The sequence below is a fragment of the Xiphophorus maculatus genome, chromosome 1 (genome assembly GCF_002775205.1).
Source record: "Xiphophorus maculatus strain JP 163 A chromosome 1, X_maculatus-5.0-male, whole genome shotgun sequence".
NCBI lineage: Eukaryota > Metazoa > Chordata > Actinopteri > Cyprinodontiformes > Poeciliidae > Xiphophorus > Xiphophorus maculatus.
The window spans coordinates 5,363,992-5,384,639 of NC_036443.1; the positions used below are offsets into that span (position 1 = coordinate 5,363,992).

The window sequence follows — 20,648 nt, forward strand, 5'->3', positions numbered from 1 at the left end:
TGGCTTTGAAACCAGCAGCATTCCACTGAGGTGAGACATTCCATGTCAACAAAGCCAGGTTAGGCCATCAGGAATTAGTGCACTATGATCCATGATCTCACCTCCCACTCAGGATACCAACATTCTTCTCTGCAGGTGCTAGGCCCACTTGAATAAATTAATGTCCATAAAACTTGACAAACATATTTGCATTTTACATTATGTAAAGTCGGGGCATAATTTTGGTTTTAAAATACCAGAATAATCACAACTTTATATATTTGTCTGTCTGCATTATATTTCAAAAATATTAAATCGGATACTTTTTTACTCTTACTCGAGTAATTACGGGACTACTTTTTACCTTTACTTGAGTAAAAATATGATGAAGTACTGCTACTCTACCCAGCTCTGTCTGTTGGTCATTTTTATTCATTTGTCTATCTTTTTCCCTCTTTTCCCTGCACAACATCTGCTGCTATTGGCCACCTTCACCGCACCTGTTCGACCCGCGAGCCAATCACGCGCTTCGACCGTTGCTCCCCAAGATGGCGGCTTCCATTGAGCCGCTTTGCTCATCCTCGCAGCAGAACGACAGATATCGCCTTATCTCAGGATCGTTTGAACTCTCCCCGAGGCTGACCGCAGAGAGCTGAGCGGGGCCGCGCTGCGAAACACGGAAGCCGTCCCTTCCTCTTCACCCTATTGCGCTTTCATGGTACGCGGAGCCGGGCTCGGCGTTGGGCTGAAGGGGGTTGTGCTATCCGAGTATGGCCACCGACAACAGGATCAATTTCTGGAGGAGAAACACTAAGGTTCCCGGAAGGTTGGTTATCTCATTCTTATCAAAACACACCGCTGCCTCCCAGTGCTAACTTTTCGGCCGGACTATTGTGGTCAGGGAAAATCTCCAGGAAATCCTGTTTGGCGCACAATGAGAGAAACGGAGTCTTTGGTTGACATTAAACGGTTGACGTAACTGCCTGAAGTAATTATAGTTAAAATGCGCAAATTACTGTCGTTTTGAGTCAATCTGCTGTAGCACGCCAGAGAGGTTTCATTTGATTGTGTTGTCAGCTAAAAGATGACTGAGCTCCATCACTTTATTCTCTGCGGTTCGTGTTAAAGTGGGGGTGTCATCTGTCACCATCCGCCCGCCGTATGCTTCCTGGGTCTGTGCTGACAGCTGCTGCAACACAATGGACTCCATTCACCCTCATTTATAAACACCGATTTAAACTGGAGTTCAGCGAGCCTCCATTTAGGGTCATGTAGTGAAATAACACTTTAAGCCCCCCGCCCCCCCATTATCATTATGAGTTATAGCTTTGTGTATAAGTGATTTCTTTTCCACCCAACCTACTGTAGAAACAAACACTGCAGCTGGATGGACGTTTAAAACATTTAGTCACAGGCTGGTTGCCACCATCAATACCAAGTTTTAAAAAGATACATTTTGGAAATTACAACAAATTTTGTTTATGCTGTTGTGATTTTGTGTTCCTCCATAAATGTTGCTATGCACTGCTTGTCAGCTGGCTGAAAGAAGGCTCCCACACAGTCTGCTGTCAGCCACCAAAAAACTGTTTGCCAGACTCTAATATCTTTTCATTATTGGTGAGAAGAAACATGTTAGTAAAAAAATAAAAGTGAATTTAAATCCAGCCAGTTTGACCCCAATTTGACCCCAGCTACATGGCAAAAAGAAATATTTCTGCATAGGTTTTTCCTCAATAAACTTCTTCCAAAAGTATATTATCATGAGTTACGCAAAATAATTTTTCCCCACGCTTGCATATGATGGTAAATGGGATTTTTTTGTTAGATAACAGACTATGGCTTAACAAGTAAGGTTGAGGCAGAAGTGTGGTAAGAAGTAAGACATATTGTCACCTGCAGGTGGGAGTTAGGGTCACTTAAATCCCAGGTTTTTACCATTTTTGCTAATGAATTCTCACAATTACTCACAATGATGCAGTGGCATGAAAATATGCGGGGATTTGCTGATTTTGCGTGAATTTCCACTAATGCAGAACTCAAGAACAACTGGAGGGACCGCATTTTACAATAGTAAAGATAATTGTGTGATTTCTGTTATAGATATTTGAGCAAATATTCGACATGCGAATCTTTCACAGTCTAGCGATTCAACTCAGAAGCAATTTTTAATTTGAAAACCAATTTTTCTATTCTCTAGGGAGATTGTGCTTAAATTATGTGACAAAAGGAGAAGACGGTATAAACGAATAGAATACATTTCTATCTTAACCAGGGGTGTACCAATTGCAGTTTTCTGGCTGATTACCAATCTTTGGAAAGCCTGACTTCCCAATTACAAATTTTGGCTGAAACCAATTCCTTTTTTTTGTCTGGCACACGCAGCAATCAGAACTCATTGGACCTTGTTAAAAAGAGCTGAGCTGTGTGTTTCACCTACGTTGAGCTGTATGTTTTTAATGACTGACTGACTGACAGGCTGATGTGTTGGTTTCAACTGTCAGAGGGCGGGGCAGGAAGAAAACAGGAGCCGAGTCTGTTTGGGAAACCCGAGAGGAGAGGATTTCCAAGGAGAGGGCGTGTCTCTCTCTCTCTCTGTCCCACAGACGGATCTAACCGCGGAGGTTGGACACCAACAGATGTTTGAACAGGAAGACTGGAGGTTTGCGCTTGCTCCCTGTCCTTGCTGCTGCTGCTGCTGATAAAGCCAGCGTGACGATTGTAAACAACAGACTCTGGCACTGCCAGATAACCAGCAGCTCCAGTTCCCAGCCACAAGGCTTACTGTAAGCTATTCCAATAAAACGCCGCCAGTCATATCAGTCTTTCATGGCCATAGTGTGACTTGTTTTCTACAAGAAAAGGGATAATTGTGTTTTTATATCTCCTGCTATCTCCTCTACAGGGCTTGTGGCAAACTGCAACAAGACTTCCTGTGATTTTCATTTAATAATTTTATTTGGTCAGATTTAATCCAGAATCAGACCCATTTTCATATTAATTTGACATAAAAGTGAAAAAACATGGTTGTTGAAGGATGAGTACTTTGTATTGTACATTTCATTTTTAGAAGACTTTCATACGTGTGCATCTTTTTTTTTTTTGCAACTTGATTAAAATTCTTTTTTTTTTTTTTTTTTTTTTTAAACTTTTTAAAAAAACCAAGTTTGGGCCAGTTTTGTGTTGCAATCGGGGGTCGCCCAGAATCACTAGGCAGCAAATGGCCCCCATGCCAGACTTTGGACACCCTTGGTTTAAGAGTTGTGGAGAATTTTACAAGGCACTACGAGGTTGTCGAGGGGGGCGACATTTCTATGAAGAAACAAAGAAAGAAGTGGGAATTGTGACTTTTCCTTGTTTGCTCCTGGTTGCCAGAGAGTTGGAAGGGAAATGGAAAGCTGAGCTTTAAGTTTGTGCTGTCTGCTGAACATACTGCCCACCACAGGGATGGGAACAACATGGCCGCCCTGCAAGCTGTCGGCTACTTCTGTTTACTGCAGAACTACAGTCTGACTAAAAGGAAAGAGTGGTCAACAAAATACTGAAACTAAACAAACACTTTCTGACTTTGAACCTGTCACTCAAAATAAAAAAATACCTTCAGAGGAATATCCCTCTGAAGGAAAAACATATTCCTTATTTATGTTGTGCTATATTATCTTCTTCAACATTTATAGAAAACAAATTGTCATTTTTGTCATTGAAGAAGGTTTTTGAAGAAGACCCCCGACTTAGATATTACACCTGACAGCAAATGGGGTCCCAAACCCAACTGTGGAAACCTCTTCTTCCTAACTTTGTTCGCTTCCTGATTTAGTTCTCACATATGAGTGGGAAAAGCAAATTTAATGCTGTAATGTTGCGTCTGTACTCGGTCATATTTGGAACAATTGAGATAATAAATGAGCTTTTGGGGGGAAGAAAAACCACGACGGACAGTTTGTACCATCGCCAGCAATCATTAAACGATGGATGTGAACATTTACCCTCAGGTTAGCCACAAGTGTTTTTCCACGTCGAGGTGACTGCATTTTTACATTATCATCCACAGCGTGCAGCCAGTTTATGGAGCACAGCATCCACCTCTCGATCCCCGTTTGCGACGCACGTAAGTGCTCAGTGTACGCCTGGGCTGCTGCATGCCACGTGGACGCATTTAATTTGTCCTTTTTACCGGTCTTTGCAGTCGTTCCATGTTTTGAGTACATTTGTGTACTGCATGCATTTTGCTTTTGTTCTGCTTTTGGATCCAGTATTTTATGTTTCTTTTACTTTATTGCATTATTTTGACATGCAACAATTAGATTTTTTTTTTTTCTTAATTCAGATCTGTGTTGGGTTTTTTTTTAAACTCCTACAGAAAAATAAAGACTACAGTCAATTCCAACTTCTCTTTAATGACAATGATTAATCTGGGTGCAGAATATTTCTTTTTAGGCTTTCTGCCATGAACTGTTATGGCAAATTTGAACTAATTATTCAAATTTGAAGTGTCCAATGTTCAACTTTGTAGAGTTTAGCTCAGGACTATTCATACCCCGGCCGGATTTTGAATCAAAAATGACTTTCATTCAACCATAAAGTTGTTTCTGATGGTATATGAGACGGACGTCTTTAAAACAATAAGGTGACGGGAGTTTCAATGGATTGTAAACTTTGACAGTAATTAGTTTTACTTATGTGTTCTTGTAAAGTGATAAGGAAGGTGTATTTATACTCTTAATAATCAATGGATTTATTTTTAAACACCTTTCTTGTGCTGAAAGTACCTAACTTTCAGTCTTGATTTCCTCAGTAGCAACCTTACCACAGAAGAGCATTGGGAATATGGCCTGGTAACAATTGTGTTTCCCTACAATGGAGTGTTATGGCCAGGCTAGAAAAAAAATTAATGAATTACCAGAATGAAGTCATAATTTTATGAGAATAGGTCGTAATAGTACATGAAAAAGTCGTAAAGTAGGAGAATAAAGTCATAACATTACCAGAATAAGGTCACAATAATACAAGAAGTCATACAACAATAAAGTCGAATTAATGAGAATAAATTCATGTTATCAGAAAGTCATAATTACTTTCTGATATGGTCAGAAAGTCATTATGAATGAAGAATGAAGTAGTAATTTTATGATAACTCCTTCATGAAAGATAAAAGACTAAAATGAAGAGCATCTTATGAAGTAGTACTCTGGTATCGGTTTTACAAATAGGACATACTTAATCTTTTAACGCGTCAGCATCAAATTATTATCAGCAGGTGTTTGAAACGATTGAGCAATGACTGAGTCTATTCTGAATGAACCACAGACTTGACGATCTGGTCACATTACAGCTTGTAAACTATAAAAGCTTTGCTCTTGTTAAAACAGTTTTTGTACTTTTACGACTTTCGTCTGGTAATGTTGTGCCTTTATTTCTTCTAATAATAGGACTTTTGTGTCATAAATATGATCACTTTAATTTCATAATTTAGAAAAAAGTTATCTTTTAGTCTGGCCCTATTTGTATTTGTGTCTTTACCCAGAGAGTTTGGGTTTTTTTATTGTTTAGATTCCAATCAGTTGATAACTAAATAGGGTTGGTAAGCTGAAATGATGGTCTGATTTCCCCCTCACCAGCTGATTACATGGATGGATGGATAAAATTCATCCATCAATGGGATCTACCAGGTCTTGCATCTTTTTTTAAATTCCCTGTTTGTTCTTTATTCCAACCTGCAGGTACCCAAAAGACACAAAGCCCAAATTCAACAACGTTAAGTCTAAAAAAGCTTGCAGCTTCCACGAGTTTGCTTGCAGCACAAATGATGCTTGGGACATTGACGATGAGGAGGATGAAAACTTCTGCGGGACACCCTTCTCGGCTTCCTTTACGCCTTCAGGCCAGGACTTCACGTCTGCGCACAACCAGGTATCTACAAGACCTCCTGTTTCTCACTGAAAAACCACAGGCTGGTCTGGAACGGTGACAGATTCTCATCCAGGTGTGTTCTGCTTATTTCTGCGTCCACTTAGCAACTCCGGCATCAGACGGGTGAAACCGAGCATGTGTTGCCTCACATACTGACTCCACCCAGGGACGAGGGTCACAACTCCCTAAGGGATGACGGCTCAGAGTGCGAGCGCGTCAACGGCAAATTTGTGAAGTCTAGCAGTGACGCAGATCTCAACACGACCTCAGGTGTGTTGTAAATATCAGGCAGCAATTCATTCTGCTTAAAGAGTTTCTGAGATGCCCCTCTTGTGATTCACGCTGAAGCTAATTATGGACTTTGTTAGAAGGGACTTAACACTGCAGGTAGGTCTGTAGAGATTATCGGGATTTAAATATATGCCTGACGGGACACGTCCCAGTCCGCAGACACAACCACTAAATACTGGAGGCGTTTGAGGAGTTTTGTTTTACTGCTTGTATTCTGTTAATCATTGGAAATGTTCTCTGACAAAAAAAAAAAAAAGAAAGTCCAAATTGATTTACAAAACTGGGTTGCAAATCTGATTTTTAGTGACTTGGAGTCTAAATATAAAAGCTTACCCAAGACAAATATGTATACACGGATCACAATAAATAACAAAGCTATCTATTAAAGCGTCTTTCAAAGAGTACAAAGGAATCAATTAGTTAATTCCAATAAATAAACTTTCAGTTGAATAAAGTTCGACATCTTTGTTGAAGCTTTGGCTGTCGACTGTTAATTCTTCAAGGACTTAGACATTTACATTCCTGCTCTTATTTTCAAGTGGGTGCAGCAGTTCAGTTTCCTTTCCTCTTGTTCTCTCTCTTCTTTTCCGCTAATAACTTTTTTTCAAACAAGAAATAAATATAAAACAAAGTCATGTCAAAATGATGTCAAAAGTTAGTGCTTTAGCATTTGCTTCTGCTAAATAGCATGTTGGTGTGCCGCTTAATGCTAGCAAAACAAATTTAAGTAGTAGTGCCAACCCCTGCTGAGAGACATGGCTGCAGATGACCTTGTAGAGCGCTGTAGGTCTGAACGATCTCCATTATTTGTGATGTTTTAGAATTGATCTTAGTCTCTGAATTACTGACGGATCTCCCACAAACACAGTACCTGCTTCGACTGCAGTACTTGAGTGTTTGGTGATTGTAGATAGGAAACCACTCTAACACATTCCCAGATGACAATGTCACCAAACTCAATGGAGCCATTTCAAAATTTGATTCTGAGCACATCTTAACACAGACGTTGCATTAAAACAGAGTAAAGTTTGTGTTTTTTTTGAGTATGAATATAAAGGTGAGAGAGTCGTACTGTGTAAATGTTTTTTTGAAGGTATGTAAAAAAAAAATTCCCCTCTGCTTTGGAATCTACGTCTATAGAACATGTGGATTGAAACTTTTTGTACTTTTTGTATTAGTGTTGTGACCTGCAGGCACATTGTGGGTTGCTGGGTGAATATTTTGAATAATGCACAGGCTGCGTACAGCTTCATATTGAGGAGCATCTGCCACATGAATAGTTATGTGCTGTTCACCGAGCACCTGGACCTCTGCTCAGACGTCACCTGGATGCAGAATATTCAGGCTGTTGCGAATTAATCCTTTGATCTTATTTAAGTCACAAAACCAAAACTCAGTGGTTGTTCAGTTACTGTGTTCTTTTATCTGAAGAGAATTTGACCAATTTTCTTTCTTTTTTGTTTGTTTGTTTGTTGTTTTTTCCTCAGTCCGCTCCTCGCTGCAGAAGCAGCAGTCTCTCCCAGTGCGTCCCATCATCCCTCTGGTGGCTCGTATCTCGGATCAGAATGCGTCAGGGGCTCCACCCATGACGGTGCGGGAGAAAAGCCGGCTGGATAAATTCAAGCAGCTGCTGGCCAGTCCCAACACCGACCTAGGTACTGTTGAAGAGGGAAAGGTATTTGGATGCTGCCTTACTCAGCTCCACATGCTCAGCGATGCTCCCATCTGTCCTGTAAATCCTGTCCAGAAATTACACATGGTGTTTTTGATCTGTAATTGGCAATTGGCCGGAAAACTGCAATCAGTGCAGCACCCCTACTGTTTTTAATGTGGTTTATAAATTGTTTTAGCTTTTTTAAAACAGGGAAACACTCAATTAAAATATAATTATGTTTACCATAACTTTGCACTCTGTAAGATATCGTCCATCCAATGGATCAGTCATTGGATTTATTTGCTTGTTGTTGTTAAATGGCCTCTAAGAAGCTCCCAGAATGCTGCTGTTCCCAGTCTGAGTGGAACCTTTAGTGACTGCAGGTCAGGAGCTTCGCACAAAATACAGCGAAGCTCCTGACCTGCAGGATCTGACAATTATTGCAGATCCTGCAAAAGAATAATCTGACAATTATTGCAAAACTTTGTAATCTCTCCTCCAGATAGACCCTAAAGTTGAGTCAAAGGGGAAGATAAAAGTTCCACATATCATCCAGCGTCTGTGAGGAAAACTTTAATAAGTCCTTAATGAAACTTGTTCAAGAAAAGGAATTCAGTATAGCTCCCTCTGACAGCCGCTCTCTGGACTTAATGTGAAACTGACCGTTGATCTGATTGGCCTGTTTTGCTTTCTGCCATCACAGAAGAACTGCGGAAACACAGCTGGTCGGGAATACCAAGAGAAGTCCGACCAATCACGTGGAGGCTTCTCTCTGTAAGGCTCGCAACCTTCAGTTTTGCAACATCGCATAACTCACAACTCAGTACTAAACGCTTAATTTGTTTTTTCGTTTGTTTATCCAGTACTGTTTATTTGGTGTCAGCAGTTGTGCGTTTCAGCGGCAGCCTTATCTCCCCTCTGCTCTTATCTCCCTCGGCCAGCTTGTTCTGTTCCCCAGAAAGAAAAGTTTATTTTCTGTTCTTGCTCCTCTCAGGGTTACCTGCCGGCCAACAAGGAGCGCAGAGAGCTGGTCCTGAAGAGAAAGAGAGAAGAGTATTTTGGGTTCATAGAGCAATACTATCACTCCAGAACAGATGAGCACTATAAAGACACATACAGACAGGTAAAGATCCCATCTGTATAGAGTGGAAGCATTATGTTATCACTTTAAATGAATTAGACACGCTGCGCTTATCTACCTTCGCCTAAGTTTCATTATTTGTTCCTGGCAGATCCACATTGACATTCCAAGAACCAACCCGCTCATCCCTTTGTTCCAGCAGCCTGCAGTCCAAGAGGTGAGGTCCAGTAGAAATCCAGCGGCCAGAGAGTTTAAGGGCCAGCTCTAGATCAGTGGTACTACAGGCCTTTCTGGAGGAGGAAAACTCTCCTGGCTCGGCTACCTCAAAAAGATAAAGGCTTAAAAATAGTTTAATTTCACTTTAACAAAATTACATCTACACAATTGACTTAGATGTTCTATAATAAGTTGGTGATTTCATTATTTATTCTATGTTGTGTTTGACATTTTGTCAAAAAAAATGAAAGCAAAAAAATTTAAATGTAATGCATGTAAATTCTGAATATATTCAGCTTTTACATCTATAGATTTTTATATACCTTATAAAAATCAAAATACCTTTATTTTGTATTGTAGAAAATTTTAAACTCTAACTCATTTCAAACTTGGTCCAACTTTAATAACAATCAAATCTGTACTGCAAATTTACAGTAAATGTTCATGAAATTAGAGTCTGGATAACTTTAGAGCCTTGAAAGCTTTCTGTGTAAACTGAGGATGCAACTAATCCTCTGCTTCTTTTAGGAGTGTAACACATAATACATGTTTGATGAAGACTTAACATTGGTCCTTTTTGTGTTGTTTGATATCATCTTGTTTTCTTGATTGTAAATATAAAAATAAATTCTGCTGTTTTCAAAACTCCTCTTAGTCTGCTCTCCTGATAATTCTTTGTTCTGCTGCAGGTGGCTGGTTTGGAATTCAGATTTTGAGTTTATAGATTAATAATTAGATCACGCACAAAGCTTAATTTTCTCAATTTTTCTTCTTCATTGGTTTGTGGGGGGAAAATCGTATCAATAAAGCAATAGGAATTGTAACAGTTTGAAGCAAAGAGCAATTTCAGAATTGTACTCATCAGATTGGAAGTATCAGCTTCACACATCAAAAATCAACAACACTTCAAGTTACCGGATGACTAGACCTAATACTACTAAAAAATTTATAACTTGGGGAAGTTGGTGAAATATTGTGTTGCTGAGTCACTGAGGACGAAAAGAGGAAGTACACTTTGAGACAAAGCTTGACTGAGTTCCTCAAATCTCATTTTATGATGCTACAATTGAACATTTTAAAGATTTGTAACAAACAATTTGTAGATAATGAGTCTAAATTTGACTGTTCTAACAGATGGACACAGGTTGAACGTTTGGGACGTAGCAACAAACTCGGCCCTGACAAACGGCTACAAAATGGCAACAAAGGGAAAACAGAACGGAGCGTTCTGTTCCGCACAACATGATGTTCCTTTAAAACAGAGTTTTGCCATTTTGTCTTCAGGTGTTTGAGCGGATTCTGTTTATCTGGGCCATCCGTCATCCAGCCAGCGGTTACGTCCAAGGGATCAACGACCTCGTCACGCCTTTTTTTGTCGTCTTCTTGTCCGAGTTCGTCAGTAAGTTCATTTTTGCTCTTGAGTATACTTTTTTTTTCAGTACAGAGATGCACTGATCTGAGTGATGAATTTCATTCCTGATGTCCAATTTTCTGTCTGTGCAAAACTTTGATTTGCTTGTGTGGACTTTAGATGAATCTAGTTTCTCTTGTATTTAGGATGTTGAAGTTTGTCCTTGTGCATTGCTGGCCTCATTCTGCAGAAGCCTTTTTTTTTTCTTTTGTAAAAGTTGAATCCACATTGATCTGAAATCTGAAAACAGAAATAGATATGAGTTTATTTACTTAGTTTTCCAAAAATCTGTCTCATTTAGTACATTTATATAAATAAAAATCCCCTTCAGTCTCCTGCCTTCTCTGTAGTTAATGTGTGTCTTACTTACTTTTGAAAATATGTTTCATGTAGTACATGATTTTATAAAATGTATCTCTTTTTCAAGGCAAATTGCATTTTGGCTCTCGAGAGATTTAACCCTGAGATATCCAAAATGCTTAAACGTTTCCAAAGCTCAAACTGATGAAAGCGCACTTTCCTGACTCTTCACGTTATCAGCTAAAAGTGTTGCCTGGATGACCTGCACCCATGCAGTCGCAGGAACACGAAGGCCGAACGCCAAAAACACTGACGGTCATTACTTCACTGTTGTTGGAGAAAATAAAAATGAACAAACACCCTGATCATTATGGAAGTGAGCACAAGGTTGTTTTTTTTTTTTTTATGTGATAAGTATTTTTGGTATTCGGTTCAACTCCAAAGCATTTTGAAAAGGGAGATTTTTCTTTTATGCTAAAAACAACATTCAATGTTTGAGTTCTTCAAAGAAATGAGGGGAAACAATTATTTAACACCTTGTAAAAGAAAAGTTCTGTTGACCACAGCAGCCTGTTATATTTGTGAAACTGTGGATTGTTTTCATTCACGCAATAATTGTGTTGATTTAAATGCGGTTAAAATGAAAAACAGAAAAAAATTGAAATCAAATTGGAATATGAAAACATGAAATGGAATTTTGAAAAGAATAAAATAGATTTCATAGGATCCAGTTTAAGTAAACTACTAGGGCTGTAACGATTCCTCAAATTATTCGAGTACCTCGATTGTTAAAATTCCTCGAGGAAAATTGATCTGCCTCGAAGCTTCGTTTAATTACGTTCTGTTATTTAGCTCGCCGTGTTCCGGCCGGGTCGTTGTTTGCGGTGGGCAGCGCGGTCACTTCCACCTACGAGTTGTCGCTAAGTGCTAGCAGCGTGACGTAGAATTTTCCAGCGTTTCATCAGGTTTTGGAGAGACCAATAAGCACTGGTTAAATTGTCAAGCTGAAAATTAGCTGAGTCCTTTACAATATGGCTACTATACAAGAAACCTTTGATTTTTTTCCGTTCTCATCCTAGCGGAGGATGTGGAGAACTTTGACGTGGCGGCTCTGCCTCTGGAGACCCAAAGAAACATCGAGGCTGACAGTTTCTGGTGCATGAGCAAGCTGCTGGATGGCATACAGGTGAGGATGCACGCTTGGCTCTCAGGCTGCAGGTGATCTGTCTGTGTTCCTGACAAATAACATGGCCCGCCTTCCAGGACAACTACACCTTCGCCCAGCCTGGAATCCAGAACAAGGTGAAGGCGCTGGAGGAGCTGGTCAGCCGGATAGACGGTGAGGAGATGAACGAATTGTTCAGGCCAACAGAAATCATGAGAAATCGTTTTTAAAAATTGTTTGTTTTTTTTTGTCTGTCTTCAGTGGATATTCACAATCATTTCAAGAAATACGAGGTGGAGTACCTGCAGTTTGCGTTTCGATGGATGAACAACCTGCTGATGAGGGAGCTGCCACTTCGTTGTACCATTCGTCTGTGGGACACCTACCAGGTGGAGTTCTCTCCTTCAGATATTTAGATGTTCAGGTCTTCCTCACAGTATTCTTTACCGAACGAAATCAGTGCTAGTAGTGATTAGGGAAGCAGCGATCCACTATTTTCACTACCGATACAGATACCGATACCTGTGCTTTAGTGTTGGCCGATTCCAATGCTGGAAAACAGCTGAATATACTTAAAACGCTTCTCTTTTTTTTTTTTTTTTTTTTTTTAAACACAGACATAAATGATATTGAATTACTGATGTATTTGATAACTGTACAAGTGCAGCACACTTACATACACCAACAGCTTCACAAGCTTGATGTAGAAACATCACAACTTTAATTTAATAACATAACAGCCGATGTAAAACAAATAATAAAGAAACTGAAACTGATAAAAACAACAGGTTGACTACCGTGTTCAAACATGTAAAAAATAGCAACAAACCTGTTTTCAAATGGTTCAGAAAGTGCAATTGTTTTACATTACTGAATATGATGTAAAATAAATAAAGCATGATGTCACTCAAAGCGCAAAGTATAGAATTAAACTGAATAGATTCGCCCTTATTGATCAGGCACATCGTCAGCGATACCCTGTCTGGAATTGTTTTCTATATCAGGACCGATGCAGATATTAATATCGGACGGATGCATCTCTAGTGGTGATGGAGGCGTATACTCCCCGTCCTTTGGGCTTTACTCGTCTTCCTGCTTCAGGGCAGTTCATTTATAGAACAATCACAGAACCTGTTAACATGATGAGGAACTTTTTTAGATTAGATCATGGTGACATCAGTAACAGGCAGGACCGGAAAAGGCTGACCTGGAATAATACAGAGATCCAATAAGTGGTAGAGCTGCCTCCTCTGCTCTAACCAACTGAGGATTTCACACTAATTGTCTTAAGACATGAAATGTGTGCCCCAGCCTTAGACATGCACATGGATAGTCACTGATCTGGTGTTGGTAGAAAACTAATAAACTGGGGGGGAATTATGAAATCCAGATGAAAATGATCTGGTACATTTCTCAACTCCTATCAGCTTCTTGCTCTTGATGTCATATTAATTTTTTTCTTTTTTCTTGATAAAAGTGTTGGGACAACCAATTAAAAGCCTTGGCATAGCGCTGCCCCAGGGAATGGAACTTCTTGGAGCTTACAGATAAGCAAACACACCTCAGTTTTATTTTTAGCTGAGCTGAACCTCAGCTTTCCAGTTAGAGATCTAGTTTTCACTCCAGCCTTTAAGAGGGTGATGATTCGCTGGTTTACACACGATCTGCTTAGAGGGAAAAAGAAGAAAAGAACTATATCGAAAAAAATACTATTATTTCTCACCTAAATACCAAATATATTTTTGTGGTTATGGTTCCTAAGAGGTAAATGTTCTTCTGTTTCTACTCATGATCAAGTTTTCTGTCCTCTGTAGATGCTGTGTGTTTGGCACCAGCCTTTGAATTGGAGTGTTTCTATCTTTGTAGACACACACTGACGTCTGGGATCTGCATCAGATGAGCCTTGCAGCTGATTGGAGGGGGGATGTATGTCTCTTTGCCTGATGACTCTGATTTGCCTCGTATTGTGAATAAACCGGACCGACCAGTTAAACCCAAACAGTTTTGGTTTTGAGGTGGAAAATTAGAGACGTCATTTGCATTAATTTTGGTCGTGAGCAATCTGATTGCATTCGGATAGCAATAAATACATTTCTGTACACTGCTGTTCAGCTGGCTGAAAGAAGGCTGCTGCATGTTGTTAGAGATGCACCGATGTCATATTAATATCTGTATCAGTCCCAATATTGAAAAAAATTCTAGATCAGGTATCGGTGACAATGCGCCCAATCCATAACGGCAGAACTATTCAGTCCAACTCCATGCTTCGTGCTCTGAGCGTCATCATGCTTTATTTGACATTAATTTTAGAATTCCTATTTTCACTTTCTGAATCATTTGAAAGAAGGGGGTTGTTTTGTTTTGTTTTTTTTACATGTTTGACCAAGAACGTCGACCTATTGTTCTTGTCAGATTATTGATTTTACATTGGCTGTTATACTCCCAAGTGTGCAACTTTAATTTGTTCAAAAAAAGAACAACACAAATTCAAGTTAAGATGTTTTTACAAGTTTAACCAAGCTTGTGAAGCTATTGGTGTATTTAAATGTTCTGTACTGGGGCAGAGTCATCAAATACATTTGTAATTCACTACATTTACGTCTGTGTCTTTTTTTTTTTGTTTGTTTTTTTTAAAAAAAGGAAATGTTTCAAGTTCATTCAGCATTGTGTTTCTGTATCCGGTCGGTAGTTTGTCAGTATCAGAAGTGATACTAACAGTATCACTAGAGATCCTGTGTATCTCTACACAGGAAAGACCAATTTATCTGTCTACAAATGTTTTCTGTTGCAAAAACACTAACAGTCACGGTGGGGAAACTAAAGGAGCTCCTCTTATTAGCCTAATTCACAAAACCTTGCTCTAGAACTACAGCTGATAAGCTGTAAGGAATAAAATCAATTGGATCTTTGTTGTTTTAAATCATGTGTATCCTAGTAGACATTTTACTCCACTATGTGACCCATGCTGCTGTTGAATATTAGTCCATCCTGCAGCTCACTTTGTCCTGGTTTAAACCAAAGCCAATGAGAGAGTGAACTCAAACACTGCATTTCAGAGATGGGGTTAATTTTTTCCTAAGCTAATATTTGATATGGTATGACAGAACTCAGTATACAGTACTGCACACTGACTTTTCTATGGGAGAGATTCTATGGGAATCACTCATTGCATAAAGTGATTATTCAAAGATGAGGTTTTTAGGTCCTTTGTTCACAGAAGGACCTTAAGAGTGTAATTCCTCCTGATTTATCTCTAGGTGTTGCAGCAAAGACTTCTGGGTAAAGGTGTGTTGTAACAATCCGCTGTGTTTGTACTTTCCACAGGCTGAAGCTGAAGGTTTCTCCCACTTCCACCTGTATGTGTGTGCTGCCTTTCTCATCGAGTGGCGCAAAGAAATCCTCTGCATGGCTGACTTTCAGGTATTGATAGGAGTTTTTGGTTTTATTTAACGATGATGCAAAAAAAAAGATTTAAAAAAAAATATTTAAAGAAACCTTCCTCATATTTATTTCTGAAAAAACGAGGAATGGTAAAACATCCCGTTACTCTAACGTCTCTGAACTTGCTAGTTAGGTAATAGCTTGCTAGCATAGAGTGATTACTCAAAGATCTGCTATAAAATTCCAGGAGGCATACCAATAACCAGTGTTTTATTTACCTAGCAACAGAGCTGAATTCTGATAGGTTGCTTTTTTGAAGGAATACTGGAAGCACTAACATTTACAGAGGTTCATTTCTTGATAATCTAGTTAATCAATACACATATTAATTATAATATAAATCTTTCTTTTTTTGTCCATTAAAACACGTGGGTAAGCTTTATTACACTGTGGCAGTCCCCCTCTGATGTTCACTATAAACTCACATAATCACTTCTAAGTTATTAGAAGTTATTAGCCTATTACATTCCTCAAAATTTGGTTCTAATTTTAATAATTATGTATTGATATTTGGTCATCTATTTTTTTTAAAAAAAAACAACTCAATGCGTTAAAAAAGTAATTTTATCCCCCACCAAGGTCCAAGTGTCCATCTCTTTTTTTTTTGCTTTTTTTTTGCTTTTTTTCCAACATTAGCGGCATATCAAAGTTTTGCGCACATTTGTAATGGAAACGCAAAGACCCGTCACAAATCCATGCTGCACAGACGTATGCATCCCTGCTCTAAGCGCCAGTAAATTGTTTACAATAACTTCATTTATTCGACTTAATATTTTGTTGTTGAGGCTCATCCACGTACGGCTGCACATCCTCATATTTCCTGACAAGAAGATTACTTTTTTTTTTATTTCCCGTCTGTCTGCATATAAATCTTTAATTTGCCCAATTAAAGATTTATAAATCTGCTTCTTGCCATCTTTATCACAAAGACGCATCTTGGGTCGACGGGGCGTCTTCTCCACGCTGCATTTCCCTCCATTGGTGACCTTGTTCAACTATTCCCCGCATCAGCGTCATATTTTTGGAGTTTTTAGTGATATTGTTAATTTAGAACCCAGCGTGCCAAAATCTTCTTCGAAGACCAAAACACACAAACTGTTGATAAGAGAGTGCGATACGTTTTCCAGCTACGCCTCAGCTTAACCCGGCAGGCCTAGTTTACCTCCTCTCTGCGTCTTTTGACCAGAGCGATGTCGATGTAAACACATCGTTTGTCTTTCCTTCAGAGCCTCCTGATGCTTCTGCAGAACCTCCCAACCATCCACTGGGGAAACGAGGAAGTGGGTCTCCTCCTGGCCGAAGCCTACAGACTCAAGTACATGTTTGCAGACGCCCCCAACCATTACAAGAGATAGGCAACGAATCAAGCGCGCCTGTGACTGCGAGCGCCTGAGCAGTGTTTTGTTGCAGCCCTGACCAGACCAAACAGTGGAATAAACTGAACTTTATGCTGTGAAGAAGAAGTTTGCAGAGTCTCGCCATGATTTTTGGATTTTCGAGCAGAGCCACAAAGCTCCGGTGAATTTCCTGGACTACATGCAGTAGACGACATACTGCACTGCATCAGCGGACTGTTACAGTATATCAACCACGTGTATTTAGTTTTTCTTCCTCTCGGAAAAACCTGCTGGCATTTTAAAGGATGGTGAATGTTTGTGAAATCCTCCTTTTAGTGACATCTGCAGATTCTATTTTGTATTTGTTTTTCTAAAACAAAAGAAAACACTGTAAGAACCAAGCAACTACTGTTTTACTTTCCTCATTTTAAGCTTATTAAGTCAGACACTGCTGAGTTGTTCTAAATAGGAAGCACAACGAAGGCCAGGTCTCCCCTCTGATTCGTTTAGGACGACCAAATCTGCTGGGAACAATCAGCCTTTCAAATCCTGGGTTTGGACTGAATTGGCTTCCTGTTTTTACATTGTAGAAGAACTGTCGGAGTTTCTTTTCATGTTTTAGTTTTTTAGGTAAAAACTGAAAACCCAACTCTATTCCTGGCTGTGAATCACTTTGATCAACTTCTAGAGGGTTCAGCTTCCCTTTTTCTGTGTATAAAATGATATTTAAGGTATAATTACCTTAAATAATACCTTATGTATATGGTATTTAAAATACCTTAACTAAAAGTGCAACCTTTAGTTAAATGACCCCGACGTAGTGATTGTGAATTAAGCATAATGTGTGACGTTTTACACAATTTTAGTTAAAAAAAAACTAAATATGTCGACCCTTCTTAATGCCACTGAGTTAAAACTCCTGCAGACCAATATGGAATCCCTTTTGTTGCATGGTGGATCATTCAGTTTTAATCTGTAGCCAGAAAATGTATTCACATATGACAGAAAAGCTGAACATTTTTTTTGCTTTGGAAAACACGTCTGAGTGAAATTGTTGTAATTATCGGCACATCGTCTTTTCAGTTCTAGTAGAGGGAACTCATGGAATCCCGAATCAAAAACATGGGGAGTCCTTGAACCTCCTCTGAACCTTACTAGTATGAAAACGGGATTCCCGTCTTGTTTCAAGGTCATCAAAGAGCAGCTGGCAGATCAAAGTTTCAGGAGAAAGGCTTGTTGTGCACAGCGTTTTTTATTTTACCCTAAGTTTTCTTTTGGCTTGACATCCAGCATGTTAATTTAGCTGGTCTGCCTTTTTTTAGAGAAGGCATTTTTACTCTGCAACAAGACGCGTTATCATCGTCATCCTGATAAAATGACTTTGTCATTGCTAAATCTATGATGTATTGATTTTACAAGAAAAGTACCCAGCGATACATTTCCTGAGGAGTTGATCACTGCTCTCTGCTCTCCTGTCTTCCCTGTCGTACTGTCCTGCATCATCTCTGCTTCACCATCAGTGTGAAAAAAAAATCTGAATCGGAAGGTCAGGCTTTTTAAATATTGATGATCGGCCAGAAAACTGCAATTGGTGCATCCCTAATTTCTTTTCTTGCTCATTTTCTGTTCTCCAGGCACATTGCACAAGTAATGTCTAGTTTCTGAATACTTTCCTTTAGTAGCCTTCCTGTTTTTGTGGACTTGGTCCAAATTTTAGACCCAGCTAACCAACATTTGGCCAAACTACACATTGATTTCACCGTCTTAACGATGCAATGTGTCGTTAAGGTCTTCAAATTATTTTTAATAGAGACCTGTGTGTGTATTTGTTTTAGAAATGTTAGTCACTCAGAATCCAGAATTGTTTCTTCTGTTGGATTTTTAAAATATATGCTGTTGATGGCAAAGTCATTTAATGGCTTCAAGGTATATTTTTTAAAAGCCATAATGTTCAGCTGTTAAAATTATTTAGTCCTCTGTGTTTTGCTTTATATTTGTTATGTAGTGAAATAACGGTGCATTCTCCCAGGCCAGTGATTCCTCATTCGGTTCTGGTACGATTAACTTTTCTCCACTCCAGTAAGAATCGTTTCTACAGTCGGAAAACAGAATTAGTGTTTGTTTATTTTTCATGCCTGTTGGCACTGAAGAACGTTTAGTCTTAACCTGCTGCTGAACACAGTCAGGGCAGCTGAACATCCATGATGATGCCTTTGTTTTGAACATTTGCAATGTACTCCTGGGAGGTTTTTCTAACTTGTATTTATGTTTTTGGTTGTTTTTTTTTCTATTTGTTTGTTTTCCTGATCCAAGTTTGTTTCATACGACTTGGTTGTTTTAAACATTTGCGTTCTCACTCGTCCAGCTACCGTGTGGTAACGGCACAGCATACAGCACGAATGCTCTGTATTATGCGACTACTTGTTTACATCCTCATGTGAGCCAGTCTGGATGAAAACCACTGATGGAGTCTGAACATTGGACTGCAGCTCTGAAGATTTCGCACTTTAATTCAGTCAGTTGACGAGTTTCAGAGTTGAAGGTGCGACTAGGGGCGCTTCGGTACTTAAACCTCATCTCCCTCCCAAGACGACCTGGCCCCATCTTACACCACTTATGGTACAGTTAGTGTTTAATATTGAGGCTCATCATCTCCATGGAGTACTCTGAATGTTTTGTGAGCGTTGCAGTTTAACTGTAGCCTTAAAACCCACATTCATTCCTTCATTCAGGCGAGTCCGCTGATTGTCGCTACTACGACGGTGCTGTTCGATCCACGCCGACGTACTTAAATGTCATTTGCTTTCAAAACATGTGATGTGAAGAACTAAATGTTAGTTAGGGGTGATGAAGCGTTGATGTGGATTCAACATATGAAGCCAAGTACGTTGTGGGCCAAGGCAAAATGTTTTTGAAGCGCTTCGGTTGTCAGAACTGGCTTTAGCCTTAAATGAATAAATCATTACAGTTCCTGCTGTATACTCATTCTTTTTGTTTATATTAAACTAATTGCTATTATTCATTTCGGTGTCTTGTTTTTGAATGTGAAGTTTTTTGACAAACGTTTTCATCCAAAACCTTTGAGGCTTTCAAAAGTCTGCATGTTGCATCTAATGAGTCGAACCGTAAAGCAATTGGCCTAAAAGTATTCATGTCCTGTGTGTGTTTCAGGTTTTGTTTTACAAACTGTAAAAGTTTATATCATGATTTTAGCTGAACTAAAAGATGCACCTTAATTATAAACCAGTATAAAATAATCAAACAAATCTGATTAACTAAAAGTTCATATGTTCTTTTTTTTTTACTATGTGATGAAAACAAAGGTTTTTCCACACTCTGTCTGCAAGAGGGTTTACCTGTCCCTGAGTGACGGTCAGTAGAGCTTAGTTCAGAATATTCAAATAAGAGTCAGTTTAACCTAAACTGTCTTTCCCTAAAATTGTAACTTCAGGCTTCTACAGGAGTAGAGTTGGCTTCAGCCTAAGGTGAACAGATGTTCTTCTTCAGGATGTTTTGGTCGACAGCAGAATTCACGGTTCCACTGTCATAGCAAATCTCCCAGGCCCTGAGTCAGCAGAGCAGCCCAGACCATCACACTACCACCACGTTTTGCTGATGACGTGATGTTTTTCTGAAATGTGGTGTTAGTTTTATGCCAGATATAGCAGCACACACACTTTCCAAAAGAGTTCAGCTTTTGTCTCGTCAGTCCACAGAATGTTTTTCCTAAAAGTCTTGAGGATCATCAAGGTGAGTTCTGGAAAAACTGAGACAAGACTTAAAGTTATTTTTACTCTGCGGTAGTTTTTATCTTGGAACTTTACCATTGATATGGAAAAATTACAATAAGGTCACACCTGCTAGTT

The 20,648-nt window shown here is 39.2% G+C and overlaps 1 protein-coding gene across 2 annotated transcripts; it reads left to right on the plus strand.

The window, feature by feature from the left end:
• The first annotated feature begins 519 nt into the window (after positions 1-519).
• tbc1d22b (TBC1 domain family member 22B) lies at positions 520-19,804 on the plus strand. Of its 2 annotated transcripts, XM_005804829.2 has the most exons (14): positions 520-805; positions 4,028-4,084; positions 5,697-5,886; positions 5,991-6,156; positions 7,665-7,832; positions 8,535-8,605; positions 8,826-8,954; positions 9,064-9,129; positions 10,413-10,527; positions 11,919-12,025; positions 12,103-12,178; positions 12,266-12,393; positions 15,329-15,424; positions 16,672-19,804. In XM_005804829.2, the coding sequence occupies exons 1-14, from the start codon at positions 750-752 to the stop codon at positions 16,798-16,800; spliced, it is 1,554 nt and encodes a 517-aa protein (XP_005804886.1). In that variant the 5' UTR covers positions 520-749; the 3' UTR covers positions 16,801-19,804. The 2 variants fall into 2 exon arrangements, with proteins under 2 accessions (XP_005804886.1, XP_023191973.1); XM_023336205.1 differs by lacking the exon at positions 4,028-4,084.
• Positions 19,805-20,648: the final 844 nt, after the last annotated feature.